Below are 15,416 nucleotides of genomic sequence, written 5' to 3' on the forward strand. Positions count from 1 at the left end.
TTTATGATTTATCAGCTTCCAACTAACACATCTACATTGTAGAACTGAAGTGGCAAGAAAATGATCCTTTTTTTTTTTAAATGTAGATATACTGAAATATTAAATCTTTATACCTCCCTTCTTAAGAGGTGTCATCTCATCTCATCTCATATGTTCTCTATGGTTTTCCTCAAGAGGAACATGCGTGAATTCAATATACTTTTTTCAATATATCATTCAAGATACATTTTAATGATATCAGATGAGAAGTATTTACATACCCTTTTTGGTTTTCAGTGTTTTCCTCCACAGAGTAGAAAAGATTCCATCTGTCCAGTCATTAGTTGCAGCATCTAGCTTTCCAAACATTTGAGGAGCAGTAATAGCTTTGGGGTTCATGCGCATTTCCTTATGAGGATGGCCACATTCTGTGAGTGCTCTCATTAATATAGTTATGACCATCGTTTTTCCAGACCCACTAGGTCCAAGCATCATCAACCCATGACGTACTAGATTAGTTTCATACAACTATTAAGAACATCAAAATAAAATATTTCAATTTAAAAATCAAAATAAAAACAAATATATGCTTTAGAAAGGTATTTGCTTGCACTTAGTAGTGATTAAGACATACAAGTTATATGCTCAGGATTTAATTTAGCATGCATTTGCTGAATTTTAATGTTTTGTGGAAGAGTACATATCTTCAGTTCCTAATCTTTTTAGCACTAAGCAAGTACACTATAAATGGTTCACAGAACTAAATCTTACCGAAAATTTTTTAAGCAGCTGAAAACAGTTTTACAAGATTTGAAAAAGGGTTTTCTGTATTATTTAAAAGAAAAAATTAATAGTAGTAAAACATCAATACTACAGAAGTATGAGTAATTACTACAGTCTGAAATACCTATGTATATGAAACAAACAGAGGGACTGCACTTCCTCCAGAACTGTGTATGGGTTTAGTTTCAGGAGAGTTCTCTACTGAATTTTATGTTTGTCATTTAATATTGCCTTTGGTTTGCTGTGGAAGTGTCAGTCTGCCCATACAAGTATGAATGAACTGAATGGCACAAAACAGTGGTAATCCTCCAGGGTGCCAAAATCTTGTAAGATGAAACATACACTGTGTCTTCCTCTGCAAGCTGAATAAAAGCTTGTATCAGTCCAGGATGAAGATCTACAGGCACCACAGTGCAAGTCCCTTGAATTGGTCTTCCTCAGCATGGTGCACACACAACCTTCAGTTTTTCCCATATGCCATGTGCAGGCTCTTGGGTAAGACAGTGGTCTAGCCACAAACACATTGTTCTGACTCCTGATTGTGAAGAATGCTTTAGAACAAAAAGTTTTACCTGAACAAGCTTAAGGTTCCATGGTGGGTGGTTAACCAATCCTGCCTCTTCAACCTGATGAGCTACTGCAGCCTGAAGCTCATCATAGGTACTGCTGTCCAACTGCAACCCCGGGAAGAGATCATTGATAAGACTCAGAAACAAAGGCTCATCTTCATCTATCTGAAACAAAAAATGTCATTAAATGTTTAAAGGATGGTTATTCAAAGAACATTTCCAAATCAAAATTAGTCTCTGTTTTAAAAGAAAAAGCAGTAATAACATACTTTCTAGATACAGATGCTTACAGACAGCTAACAGGAGAGCTTGCTACAAAAAGCAGCATTTTGAAAATGTCATCCACAAGCCATGCAAAAGAGAAATTCAGAATTGAAGGAAATTTCCCACTGAGTAGATGCTGGAGTCAATTTATAAAATTGATTTGTAAACCACTTGCAGCATATATTGGAAAGAACATCCTATCTGGAAAGAAATCTTTAGAAGTCTGATTTAGTGGATACTCATTATTCAATTTACCTATGGTACAGTGGTCAGTTTGTGCACAGGCCAGGACACTGAAAGTCACATGCAGAGGTAAGCATTAATATTAATCTATTTGAACCTTTGCATAATGAACGCTCTCTACAAGTCTAATAAATTCTCTATGCTGTTTAATGATAACATGAAGGTTATCATGCTTAATTTTTTAAAGTAAAGAACAATTGAGATTTTTTCTGATCTCATACAAAACCCATGAAACATCTATTAGGCTTTCCTCTACATGGTGCTTAAATATTAAATTAGATTCTTACCAGCTTAGAAAGATTCATATCTCTTAACCCTCTCATGACAATACTCAATTCGCCATCATTTGGCCTGGCTCTCTTTTGAGCTCCAAGAGTCCTCAGTACTGAAAGGATATTCCTCAGACCAAAGTCATAATGGACCTAGAGAGTGGAAGAAGGCTTATGTATCAGTAACAAATTCTCTAGCTTTATTTCATTAATATATCAAGCTTTAATTGCATATCTACTTATAAAGTGCAGTTGTCCTGCCTGGAAAAGGTAGCTAAAATAGGAATTGTTGCTGCTGTTTAGGAATTATTCTGTTCAAATAAATGAAGGATAATGAAGTTGTTTTCAGGAAGATGTGTGTATGCTATAAGCTTTTTCTTTCCTAATTTAAATTTAATTGATGAAACCATATATCATGCCATATAAAAAAAAATGTATAGCTCTGAATAACAGGATTCTAAAAAACTAATAGATCCATTCTGAGTCATGTCTTTTCACCTAAGGCATCTTAAAGCACAGACTTCAGATCAAGGCAATGCTATAGGGACATGAACAACTCCAATCAAACTAGACTGTGATTTCCAGTTTCTAATTTCCAACTACTTAGCCTAGCCCTAGATAATTCTTACAGAAAAATTACATGACTGGGATATTTTCTGTCTGGCTGACATGTTTAGGCAGAGAACTTCATGCACTTGCAATTAACTAAAAAGCATAATTTTTAACAAAAAAGGTGCATATACAACTACATATTAATGAATTAATGTAGTAATTTATTCAGAAATTTTAAAGAGGTATTTTTTAAAATTACATTTAAAGTACTTCAATATTTTGTAAAAGGCATGAAAGTGATGTTTCAAAAACAATTTGCATAACCCAAAAAGTAGGAGGTTTTATGATGTAAATACAAAGAAAAAAGAATACATAACATTACCTGCTTAGTGAGCTGCTCCTCACAAAGTTTATAAAGAACAAAGAATTTCTTAGCCAAGACCACATTATCAATGAATCCATAACTTGCAAGTTTAACCCTTATAATTATCTGAAATACAAATATTTGTAGAAATTCCATTAGGTTCTTCTGGAGACAGGTCAGGAAATTAAAACACATTTTTTCCTTTCAGTTCAGTCAAGAATTATACCTGTCTATCTGGAACCATCATTGCAACACTTCTAAACTGTACTTTGAGATTTTCTGGTAGTTCTTGACGTCCAGCATATCCAGGATTCTAAGTAAGAAAACATAATGCATCGTTATTATTTGCAAAATAGCCTCCTTTTTATTGTTCAATAGAAATAAATGCATGTATAAATACTTAGAGCAGTTCAGAGTTAGAAGTCTTGCTTATCAATTACCGTAATTTTAATCTCCCATAAAGTAATCTTGGATTGCCATCTGCCTTGGCATTAGGAAACATACACTTTAAAATTTCCTGCCCATGAGATTACAGGAAATAGTGCTATGAAGTCTCAAGAATCCTATGGCAACAAGACAGCATACTCTGAAAGTTAATATTACGGGAGATTGAAGAATTTTTACATATCCATGTAGGTACCCATTAGTCAAGACCTGTGTCCCTGAAAAACCTCTTTCTTATATCTCCTTCTTTAAGTGAATGTTATTTTTCTCCCTTCTCCCTACAGTATCTTTCTCATTAATACTGTTAAAATATTAATACTGTTAAACTACTAATACATTAATATTATTAAAACATTCAGGAATTATTAATGCATTATTATTAGCATTATTAAAGATACAATAGTAAAGTGTATTAGTGTTTCAGTCCTCTCAGTGAGCACAGAAAATTCTGCAAGTTTGGTCAAACTTCTAGTCTGCACAGTGAGTGCAACACAGCAATGAAGGGACATAATTAGGAACATTTCCCATAATATTAAAGTCAAAATGAAGGCAAGCTATTCATGAATAATCGTATTATTTATGTATTTTGCACTTTAATCTAATTCTATAGTAACATTATTTTATGAATAAGACCAATTCTTTTCACTGTATCACTTAACCTCTATGTAGTATAATTTGCCACTTCTTTGAAATTATTACTACACTCACCATAGTTAGGAAAATTCCAAACTCTGGATTTAAATCCACACAGTCCCCATCAGAAAAAATGAACTGCTTTTTTTTTTCTTTTCTTGCTGTTAAAATAATATAGATTTGTTGTGCTGCTACGGACAAGACAGGTAACTCAATTCGATTGAATTCATCAAAACATCCCCAAGATCCAGACTGTGCAAGACCTAAAACAGGGAAAGAAAAAAATATTATCTCTTGTCCTTCATGCATATTTGAATATCTGAACTAAATTACTTTTCCTGCAAGTAATTAAATCACACTAGTTTTATTTATTGCCCTGTGGTCAAGGCCCATCTTCCTCCAATCCACCTGACTGTTTCCATATCTGTCTGAATTAATATTAGTTGATTTATACACAATGCTTAAAAGCGAGCCATAGTCTGAAAAAATATTTTGATAATTTTGGGTATTTGGTAAATATTTTTTATATATCATTCTGTAAATGTAGCCTTTTATTGTAGAGTACCATTCAATTATTTGCAAAAAGCTCTACTGTTAGTCTAAAATATTAAAAATAATTGACTTAGAGCTACAAAACATTTGTCCTAAATGTCACCAAAAAAGTCACTGTTTTGATTTTACCATTTTAAGTCCCCACTAAATAAGTTTCTCATAATAGTACAACACATTAACAAGATTCAAAGTGTGGATATGTCTATGAAAGAAAGAGAGAAACCCAGAGAAAGAAAAAGAAATTAAAAGAGAAATCTAGAAGTACTATATTAATAAGAAGAGTACTTTTTGTAGAGGATTATTTTCACAGTTGCCTAATTTCTGTTTGGAAAAGTAACATGTATGTAGTAGCACCTAAGAGAATTGTTTTTCCTTTCACAATGTTTTATAAGAAAGTTTCTAACAGCATTTTTTCCCCAAATGATATTAAAGTACCAGCAAGCCATGTTTTTCTTTCATGCATGCTAAAAGCTTGTTAATTAATTGTGAATAATTTATGCCAGTCATTCAGAGTTTATTTGTGTTGCACAGTTAAGACTAAATCACTTTAAAGACATTCTGTCATGGATTTTGTCACTCAAAGATTTTCTAAAATTTTAATGACTTTCAAATGAGCAATATGTTTATAAACCCACAGCTTTAGCCACTTTTACGCCTCTTGCTTCCCAATACATACAATACCATTACTCTGAAAAATGAGCTGACAGAAATCCCGTGAAGTTCAAGTCCCTTAGACCAGAATGACCCCGTGCAGCAGTACAAGCTCTGTGCTGACTGCATTGCAAAGCAGTTCTGCAGAAAACGAGCTGCTGGTCCATTTCACAACCAATTAAGCATGAATTAGGTCTATGCCCTTGTAGCAAGGGAAGCCAGCTGCATACTGGGCAAGAGCCTGGCCTGCCGGGCGAGGCATATCAGTGTTCACCTCTGCTCAGCACTTGTGAGGTAGCAGCTGGAGTGTCATGCTCACTTTGGGGTTTCCCAGTAGGGGAGAGACCCGGATACATTCACATGAGCGCACCCAGGGGTTGCTGTGATCGTGACAGTGGCTGGAGGGAGGACAGGACACAGTGGGAGAGGCTGAGAACAGTATTTGTTGGGCCTGAAGAGAAAGCCTATTGCTGTTGACAATAGATAATAGGAGGCACTGAGAAGTTGGAGTCAGGCTTGTTTCAGAGGTGCAGAGGAAGAAGAGAAGACAATGGACATGTGTTTCAATGTGGAAGATTCCAAGCCAGAGGAAGTACAAAAAAATGTGATGAGAATGATCAAAACACTTAAGCAGAGGTGTAGCAGAGCATCCATCCCTGGAGACAGCCAAAACCCAACACAAAAAAGGTACTGAGTGAGCACCCTGCTCTACCTGCACCTGCTCATGACCTGTGGAAGTCTCTTCTATCCTACAGGAAGAAATCTTACCTTTAAAAATCCTGCCCAAACCTCTGAAGTCCATTTGATCAGAGCAGTTAAAGACTACTACGTATTTTCCCAGAGCCTTTCCCATGTCTTTCGTTGTTTCTGTTTTACCAGTTCCAGCTGGTCCTGCTGGAGCTCCTCCCATGTTCATTCCCAAAGCTTGCGCTAAAGTTATATAGCACCTACAAATATAAATTGATGTTAATCTATTAAATTATATTCAAGATATAAATGCATATATATAAAATAAAGATCAATGCAATAGATTTCACAGCCCCTATGTTGAAATGCTACTTCTTAATAAGCAATCCTATGGATTTCCGTGCAAGAAGTTCAGAAAGGTAAAAGGCACAAAATACGACATTTAAACACTACTTACAAAATAAAAGAACCCAACAAATCAAACAAATAAGAAAAGAAACAAACCCTGGTGTTAACAAGCTAAAAAATCAATGTACATCCTATAAAGATATTTCTCATTAACTTTTCTGGCAGCTATAAAGAGCTCATTCTGCTGCTGCATTCTGCTATGCCATCATATTTTGCAGCGTACTAACCCATATACATTCAATTATGCTACCTTTGACTAAATCCTCAAGTGTGAAAGAATAAGGACATATGCATGGCCCCTTCCCACGCTATGTGTAAGATAGAAGAAATAGAAAAGAACCCTAAGCTTTACCCCTTTTTTTTTTTAAGTTTTAAAAAGTCTAGATTACATTTTTACTTATATGTGAATGAGTAATGCTAAAGGAATTAAACAATGGGGTATCTTCACTATCAAATCAACTTAGTTTGGACAAATTCTAAATGAAGTATTTCTGGTATTAATCCATATTGAATAGAGTTTTATAACTAACTGGTTCCTCATTTTAGTTTGAATCACTGTAATTTATTACACCCAACTTGCACTTCAGGAACTTTCTTGCTTTCTATACAATAAAGAGCTCTGAAGTGTCAGGAAGGGTTTCTCTCTGCCATTCTACTTCAATCAATTTTGGGGTAGAGTTTAACAATTTTACATAAAAAATACTCAGTTGCTGAGGGCAATAAAGTTTACTGCAGAAACCTACTGAACTTTCTATATTGTCACGATAGCAGCTCTACCTCTTCTGGAGAAATAAAGGTATTTAAAAAGTCATAGAAGCACATATACCACAGATATCAAAGTAAATTATTGTAAGTTGGAAGTTGTTTTTATTTCTTGAGGGGATCTTTTTGCAAGTGAAGTATCTCTTGGTCTTCTATTTTCTCATTTGGTTTAAAGTGATATCTCAAGAAAGGATCAAAAGGAGAAATAATTTGGACAAGGAAGGAAGCAAAGATATTCCCAAAGGAAAAAGGAAATACATTGTTAAGCCACATTTGAAACAAAATGACCATTTACTTACTTGGCTACAGAAGAAGGAAGGTGAGTGCACACAGCTTTTTCTTAGATTTTCAAAGAAGCCAGAGAATCTTTACAGATTTTCAAAGAAGCCAGAGAATCTTTACAGAATCTCTTATTACAAAATTTGAAATATTTGACCTAACCTTCTCTTCAGTATACTGCTAAACTATATGCTACTATATAACCTTAAAACAATGAATTTCTGTTATTAAATGTTCTTTTTAAACTGTGATAAAGGCAGTGATAAAGGAATTAGTAAGTGTACAGAGTAGTGAGACTCTATTTTACTTTTTCTAAAAGAGTATATTAAACAAATGTATGAGAATGCTTTCAGCCCACACAGGACTTAACTCAGATTGTATCTCTTTAGAGATAAATATTAAATAAATACTATAGATATTAAAAGTATTCCTTATCTATAATTGCTTTTCTAACCTGTCTGTAAGAGGTGTTATAACCAGACGATCAGTGCAACCCAGAAATTCATTTTGGTAAACAAAATCAACATCTGTGATTGCTACGATGACTTGATCATAATCCTCTTTATAGTAGAATCTTGACTGCTTTAACCACTCAAAATCAGTTGGTGATTTGATGTTCATTTTTACCTTAAAAGAAAGTAAAAGTATGTGTTATAACCGAGCACCCATACTTACTGACTTCACCAACTGTGATAAAATGCTTATTTTTATGTGAATAACGAGTGATTACTCAGATTAAAGTTCCTGTGTAAGTAAACTTATATACAATAAACATGATATAACATGTTCAGATGTATGCTAAACTGATATTAAAAAACCTCCTGACCACTTAACCAAATCATCCCAACATCTGTGTTATCAAATAAGTCTGAACCTGCTTTAGTAGGGCAGTCACTTTCCAAGTGAGAAATGCAAATAGCACACTGCTAAATCCTCCAAACACATTGCAACAAAGGGTGTGATGAGGGAAGGATGTGACTGAGGCAGAGAAGCAAATGCTGTATAATCTAAACAACCTCTGGAAATATGTGAGGGACAGTGTTGAAGGATGCCTTTCTCCAAAGAATGAAGGAACAGTAACAATTTAGCACAGTCTCAAAAGTTCAAGTGTAGGATTGCAACTATTTTAGTAGGTCTTTTGTTTGTTTGAGTTCTATGTAGTCTCCTTAGGAAGGTGCAGCCGTGTGCCAACTGAGATTCTGTAAAGTCATGAGGAAATTATGTTACAGTTACAGCACCCTCGGCAGTCTCAACTTCTTAAATTATGCAATTAAGAGTAGTACAACTTCTTTTCAAAGAAAGGAAATACTTTGTTTTGTCTACCAAAAAAAAAACTCTATAGGAAGACATGGAAAATTTAAATGTTCTAGGAAAAGTGTAAACATTTGGCAAAAATATTTAGCTGACAGAACTAATTTTATTCTATTTTAAGCAAAATTATATTATTTTTACTGTGATGAGATTATGGACATCTCTTACATATGCATACACATGTAACTGTAGCTACCACATATAAGAAAGAGTATTATGATAGAAAATGCATTTAGTTGTCAGAAATCAAAATCTATACCAAGTCGTCAAAAATATCACGCTGATGCACGTGAATGGTAATAAGTGTTTCAAATTTCACTCTCTCAAACTTGGAAAGATCCAGTGTGGTCTGGCCAATCAAGGTATTCAGAATATCTAGAAATCTAGCATTGGTTACGTCCATGATTTTTCTGTCATCCTTAGCATTGCGTAGAGCTTCTTCTCCATCACGTGTCCACAATATTTGAATTCCCAGTAATCCAACCTAAAAATGTAAAACATGAAAAATATACAAACTAATCACTTGTTGAACTCTAGCTGTGTGACAGAAGGCTTAGTTATAATAGGAACGATAAATTATGTGTAGAGAGTTCCAAAATATCACTACATCCAACATGACTCTATCCCACCAGGACACCTTGGCTGAATTAACGGGCTCTGCTGCACAGCCTGCTGAGAAAGATTTAAAAATTTTACAAAAATTTGTCACATAGTGAGATACTCTCAAACTAAGGACTACAGTCAGTTTCCCTTCTAATCCTTTAGAGGACTCCAGGAATACGTACTACCCAAACTGGCTCTGGGGGGAGAAGACCTTCTGACAATTTTCCATTGCCAATTTGTAACTAATTAAAGAACATTAAATTGCTGTGAATTTTCACTGAACACGGGATGGCTTGCCTTCTAGCATTCTGTCATGCCCAGAGTTAAGCCTAGAGCACATTAAACTACAAGCTATTTTGCTTCTAAATAAATCTAAAGTTATAGGATGTTGTACATAAATTACTGTTTCAGATTGGTTTTGATTTACAACACCCACAACAAAAAATGACAGACAATCTCTGTATTCTTTTATTACACACATTTTTATATTCAAAAAGCACCAAGTCCTAGAAGTTTTACTAAACATCTCTTTCTACTTTTCTGGCTCCCTATAACTGTAGTGATTTCATGGTTACAAGTTTGTGTATTAGAAGAAAGCCTCATGATTTTAAATGGTGAGCTATCATAGGTAGAGACTAAAAAGATTAATTTTAGAATGACCAATTAGTCAAAGGAAAACAAAAAATAAATAACATTATATTAGGATGTGACTATTTCATGCTATCTATAACAGCAGTTTCTGAGCCAGGAAAAAGACAGTTTGAAGAAAACATTTAATTTGTCAGTATTTTGCCCAACTCCTCTCTTCTGTAGCACAGCTCTTCTTTGTAAAAATTCCTTGGCCAAACCCTTCCAAGACAAACAATTTTTTGAACATGAGAACTTAGCAAGATGTGAGAAAAGATCTTTGCAGACAGTAGTAAAGCCACATCAAAATGTCTGACATGAAACAAAACAGTCCTTATTTGTTTAAGATAGGAAAAACTTTCAAATAAACACTGATGAGACAATACCCAATTACATAATAAATAGAGTTTTAGGATAATTCTATTAAATATTTAAATGTATTCATTTTTTGGAAAATAGCTAGTTTTAATATCTGCAGGATTTTTATTAAAAATTATCCAGCACTGTACCACACAGCAAATTAGAGATTCAGAATTAATACAGAATAGGAAACAGTTCAATAATTTTAGCTAAAATTTATTAGTTATCAGTAAGATGGAGGAGTTTCTAGAATCTTTCAACAAAGCCTTGTACTACCACTGCGTTATCATAGTGACAATTATATGAACTATGAGGTAAATCTTAAAAATTATGAGAAAAATAATCATAGCTCTTACAATCTTAAATTATGAGAGAAATCAATCTGCACATGCAATTTTATTTGCAGCTGAAAGGGATTAAAAATCCATTACATAAAATATAAGCTCTACTTTATATTCACCAAGAGAACTGAAAAAACTAAATTTAAAGCAGATGGCAAGAAAAATATGATGCTATATACTGAGTATCAAAATCAAAGTGATTTAGGATACCTTCTACTGACCAGATCCTTCCCCTTGTGTCCTCTATGAAAATTTCCTCATACAGGCAATCCCACGTGCTCTTTGCCTTCCACATGCCCCCAGATACACCCCAGACTGCAGACACGTGTACACATCTCGTATTCTTACCTGTGCTGGGAATTGATTAAGAAAATTCAACAACTGATATTCTGGGTCACTAATTTGGTAAAATGCTGCCCTAATTATGCCATGCAATGACTTCTGCTGCATTTGCAATAAAGCCTTCAACCAGATTTCTACTGGTCCTTTTGCAAGCACTGGAGTGTCCAGCTGAAAAATTAATGAAAGCAAATGTATAAAATATTGAACATATTTACCAACATCCTGTTCAAGAATATGAGTTACTACATAGTTACTAAATTCCTATTCATGACAGCTACAGACTTTACTTAGTATCAAAGCAATTTATTTCATGAAGACATATTCTAGTCTTGTTAACAAAAATCTTGAAATATTTATTCGTAATTAACCATAATTCACCTTAATACATCTTATATGTTCAATAATAAAATTATTTATCTATTAATGTTTCTAGAAAAAAAAATCAGATAATTACTGAAATTTTTTCTCCTTCTCTTGATATGACTGCCAGTATGCGATCGTAATCCTTTGGGTGAAACTCTACTTCATTTATGTTGTCAGATATGGAAGTCAGATGTGGCTGTAAGGATAATTCGGGAATTATTCAATGTAAATATTTAGCATTAGCAAACAGAAAACCCCCCTCAAATAAGGTTATCCTGCGAAATTCATCTGAACTTACAAATGAATTTCTGGCCCTCCGTGGGTAACAATTACAGAAATGGTTGTGTAGAATTTTATCTCTGTCTACTGTATTTTTACAGTTTGCAGAGATGATCTAGCAGAGATACACTGGCTTATCTCAATTGACCCTCAGTAACAATCCAGACAAGCTGGAAGAATTTTGCAGTATGCAAAGCAGGGAAGCCTCACAGGGCCCTTTTATTCGTTCAGCTGGGAAAGAAACCACCAGCAAATCACTTGATCAAACTATGTTCTATTGTTCTGAATTCTGAAGATTGTTTTGAATTACAGGTATCCATTTCACATTTTTTAAAGTAGTTGAGAAAAAGAAACAAAATTTTTTTTCAAGCAAACTTTATAAAAAGAAAATGTTTGCATCCCATTTTATTAAATGCCTCTCTGTATATTAATTCTTTTTATAAGTAGAAAAAAATCATTAAGGTCATACCTGGATTGTATGAGAATCACTTGCTTGTCCAAGAATTTCAACAAGTGCAGGATCAGAAATAAAAAAGAATCTTGGAAACAGCAGTCTTTTCTTCTCTAAATATCTTTAAAATTGAACAAGATTTTTATTAAACCATTTCAGGTTGTAATTTTTTCTATATAGGGGTGTAAGTAAGACTGAAATACATTTAATGCTTCATACAAATTATTTACAATATAGTAAAGCAGTAAAAATCAAACAAATCATACCCTGTAAGTGATTTCTGACATACTTCCAACTGTTCATGTAAATAAGGGAGAAGTTGCTCCATAGTATCATCTCCAACACAGCAGGCAACTACATTTGCATTTTCATGAGCTCGTTGCATTATTTTTACCCATGATTTGTCAATATTCTGAAAACGCTTTGCTTCCTATATATAGAAAAACCAAAGCATAATCTGTTGAAAATTATTGCAAAGAAAGCTTTCAGTAAACAATATTAGGCAAGCATTGTAAAGTTTACCTGGGGTAACTCTTTTGCAATATCTCCTGCTACAAAAACAGCTTCAAGATAAATCCAGAGGTTCTGCACAATCAGCCATTCTTCAATTATGTGTGAAGAGTTGCTTAGTTTAGAAACCCAGCTCTGAATTTGCTTTTTAAATGCTGTATTGTATCTAAAAGTGGAGAGGACCATAAACTATTTAATTCTAAATAAAGCTATTATAAAATAAATACTTACAATGGTGAAAAAAACCCAAACCCAGAACAAACTAACTCTTCTTTCACTTAGAACAAGAACAACATTTTGGAAAGATTTTAGCAGCTTGATTACATTCAAGTATATTGAGATGAAAGTTGCCATAATTGAATATGCATTGAAGTCTTTCTCATAAGGAGGTTTGTCATTAGGCCTTTTAATAGTTTGTTTTATTAAAAAAAAAACACATTTAATTCAAATTTACTCCTAATTGAGCTCAATAATAGTATTGTTACTATCACAGTGTATTTCTGAAAATGCCATACATGAACAATGCCAAGTACCTATTGGACAGTAGAGAATCCAGAACCATTAAACTGTCCTCCATCAATATCATAATTTCTGCTGATTCAATCCCCTTTAGCAGTAACTCTCCTCTTCCTTTGAACTGTGCAAAGCTCAGATTCTGGGCTCCCCAGGTTTCAGCTACTTGCAACAGTTTGGCTTCTATATCCTTTTCCTTCATAGCAGATATGCATATATCCTGCAAGGAAAGAACCCCTTTTTAGACACTCCAGTCTTGTGAAATGAATTTCCTAGTACTGTACCACCACACATAGTATATTAAAAAATGCAGATATCACACTACTAATGTTACTCACTCAAATTACTTGTATGGACACCTGAAGAAATCACTTTTGGAAATGGATGGATATGTATTTTCTGTGGCTTCACATTTTGTTATTTCTGTTTAAAAAAGACTTTTGGATCATAATTTTTACAAGGCTGAGTGAGGAGGGGCAGTGATTAGAGTCATCACCAGATGAACTCTGACTCTTAGCACTTTTCAGTTTATAGAATCACAGAATCTAAAAAAAGTTTAAGTTGGAAAGGTCAAGTCCAACATTCTATTCAAATCAGAGCTTAATTAAAAATTAAGCTAGTCACCTTGGAATGCTTCCATATAAATCAAGTATAGATATAATATGTTTTTGCATACGTATTTACCATATGAAAAATGGAAATTCCACTGAGTTTTCACAAGTTATAGGGGGTGGTTTTTTTTGAAGCTGTGTGGTTCAAAAGAATCCAGAATAATCAAAAGATTATTTCTAATAATCTAGAAAAAGTTTTAATATTAAATATTCTTAAGCATGAAGTCCTCATCTAAAATTTCTGACTTACCTATAGAACTATAAAGCAACAACAGAGGTAAAAAAATTAGGTGACTATGACCATTTAAAGTCTTGTTTGAGGATTTTTTCCTGCTTAAAAAGAGCTAAGAAAATCATAAAAAATAATGGCAGCAGCAATGTGAAAAGATTATCTACAAATAAGGGTCTAAAGATTCCAGCTGCTACCTCTACATTTTCCCACATAGATAAGAGCTTCTAAATAAAACACAGACTGTTTTAAACCAGTGTGATCTGATTGAAAGTCAAGGACTTTAATGAAGTAATTATTTTTAAAGAGAGTGACCATTCTATAACCAATCACATTATTTTTGCTGACTATAGAAAAGGAACAAGGAGGGGAAAAACATATGTACCTACCTCAATATCTTCTTTATTTTGAAGAATTGGTGCTTCCATGATGTTTCTAAGGCAAAAGGTCTCAGATTCTACATCAAATGGATGCCCTGTTGTTTCAGAAATACGATCCCAGTGTCTTTGCTTCATTGCTTTGTCAGACATCATTTCCAGCAAAGAACAACACTCAATAAAATCCTCAATTCTTTTCTTGAGATCAGAAAATGCTTGCCAGTGGTGGAGGCCTTTAGGTAGTCTACGGCACCTGCAGTTCCATTAAAGTGATACTGTAGTAAATTTCCCTTTGGTCAAAATTACAATTGTTTAAACAAGAGTTTAAACAAGGAGATATGAAGTGGATTGTATTAAGGTCAACATTTCCTATGTCAACTAGCCTACCTGTTTAGGAAAAACTAATACAAATGCCCTACTTAAAAATCATAGTATTTTATAGTCTCAAACAATGATATTTTCCCTGCAAATAAAGGAAATAAAAAATACTATAGTTTCTGTTAAAACATAGTTATCTCTTGCTATTTATTATCAGAAACTCTTTATTGGAAAAGAAAAAGCAAAGAAAAATATTGGTTAAATTAGTTGAATTTCACATATTAAATCATTGTACAAATATAATATTTACTTCAATTTAATAGGCATGGCACTTACTAACATACCAATTTGGAGACAGACATGAAAATGAAATAAACATGACTGTCTCCTCCACTTTTGGTTAGTGGTTCTGAAACGCATTCACTAATGAAAACTATGTATTTCTAGTGTGGAAAAACCCCTGAGAACAGTTAAATAAAGATCCACCTCTTCGACCACACTTTTAAAGAGCCAACATACCAAGAACCGAGAAGGTGACCTACCACAGGAATACCATACTGCAAATGGTAAAGTATATCCTTATTAGGAAAAACAATAAATCCTTGGTTTTGCATCCTTTATCACTTACTTCTCTACCTCCCACTGATATGATTTCATATTCCCGGTAATCAGGAGCAATACAACAGCATGTGTGTGGCTTAGAGCTATGCCAGTGCTGGGTGGTTGTCAGTATGTTCATGTT

General features: G+C 33.8%; 1 protein-coding gene across 1 annotated transcript in view; it reads right to left on the bottom strand.

Annotated features, from left to right (window-relative positions):
* The window catches only part of DNAH8 (dynein axonemal heavy chain 8), a 115,159-nt gene that overhangs the window by 56,644 nt on the left and 43,099 nt on the right, over positions 1-15,416 (bottom strand). Inside the window, exons 34-49 of the mRNA XM_066547881.1 lie at positions 14,369-14,609; positions 13,160-13,359; positions 12,639-12,792; positions 12,383-12,546; positions 12,135-12,237; positions 11,478-11,582; positions 11,030-11,191; positions 9,010-9,234; positions 7,894-8,066; positions 6,072-6,250; positions 4,176-4,363; positions 3,250-3,336; positions 3,042-3,149; positions 2,126-2,260; positions 1,335-1,496; positions 261-507 (exon numbers count right to left, since the gene is read on the bottom strand). Coding sequence (XP_066403978.1) covers positions 261-507; positions 1,335-1,496; positions 2,126-2,260; positions 3,042-3,149; positions 3,250-3,336; positions 4,176-4,363; positions 6,072-6,250; positions 7,894-8,066; positions 9,010-9,234; positions 11,030-11,191; positions 11,478-11,582; positions 12,135-12,237; positions 12,383-12,546; positions 12,639-12,792; positions 13,160-13,359; positions 14,369-14,609 — 2,633 coding nt within the window. The remainder of the gene's footprint in view (positions 1-260; positions 508-1,334; positions 1,497-2,125; positions 2,261-3,041; positions 3,150-3,249; positions 3,337-4,175; positions 4,364-6,071; positions 6,251-7,893; positions 8,067-9,009; positions 9,235-11,029; positions 11,192-11,477; positions 11,583-12,134; positions 12,238-12,382; positions 12,547-12,638; positions 12,793-13,159; positions 13,360-14,368; positions 14,610-15,416) is intronic.

The sequence above is a fragment of the Molothrus aeneus genome, chromosome 3, assembly GCF_037042795.1.
Source record: "Molothrus aeneus isolate 106 chromosome 3, BPBGC_Maene_1.0, whole genome shotgun sequence".
Taxonomy (NCBI): domain Eukaryota; kingdom Metazoa; phylum Chordata; class Aves; order Passeriformes; family Icteridae; genus Molothrus; species Molothrus aeneus.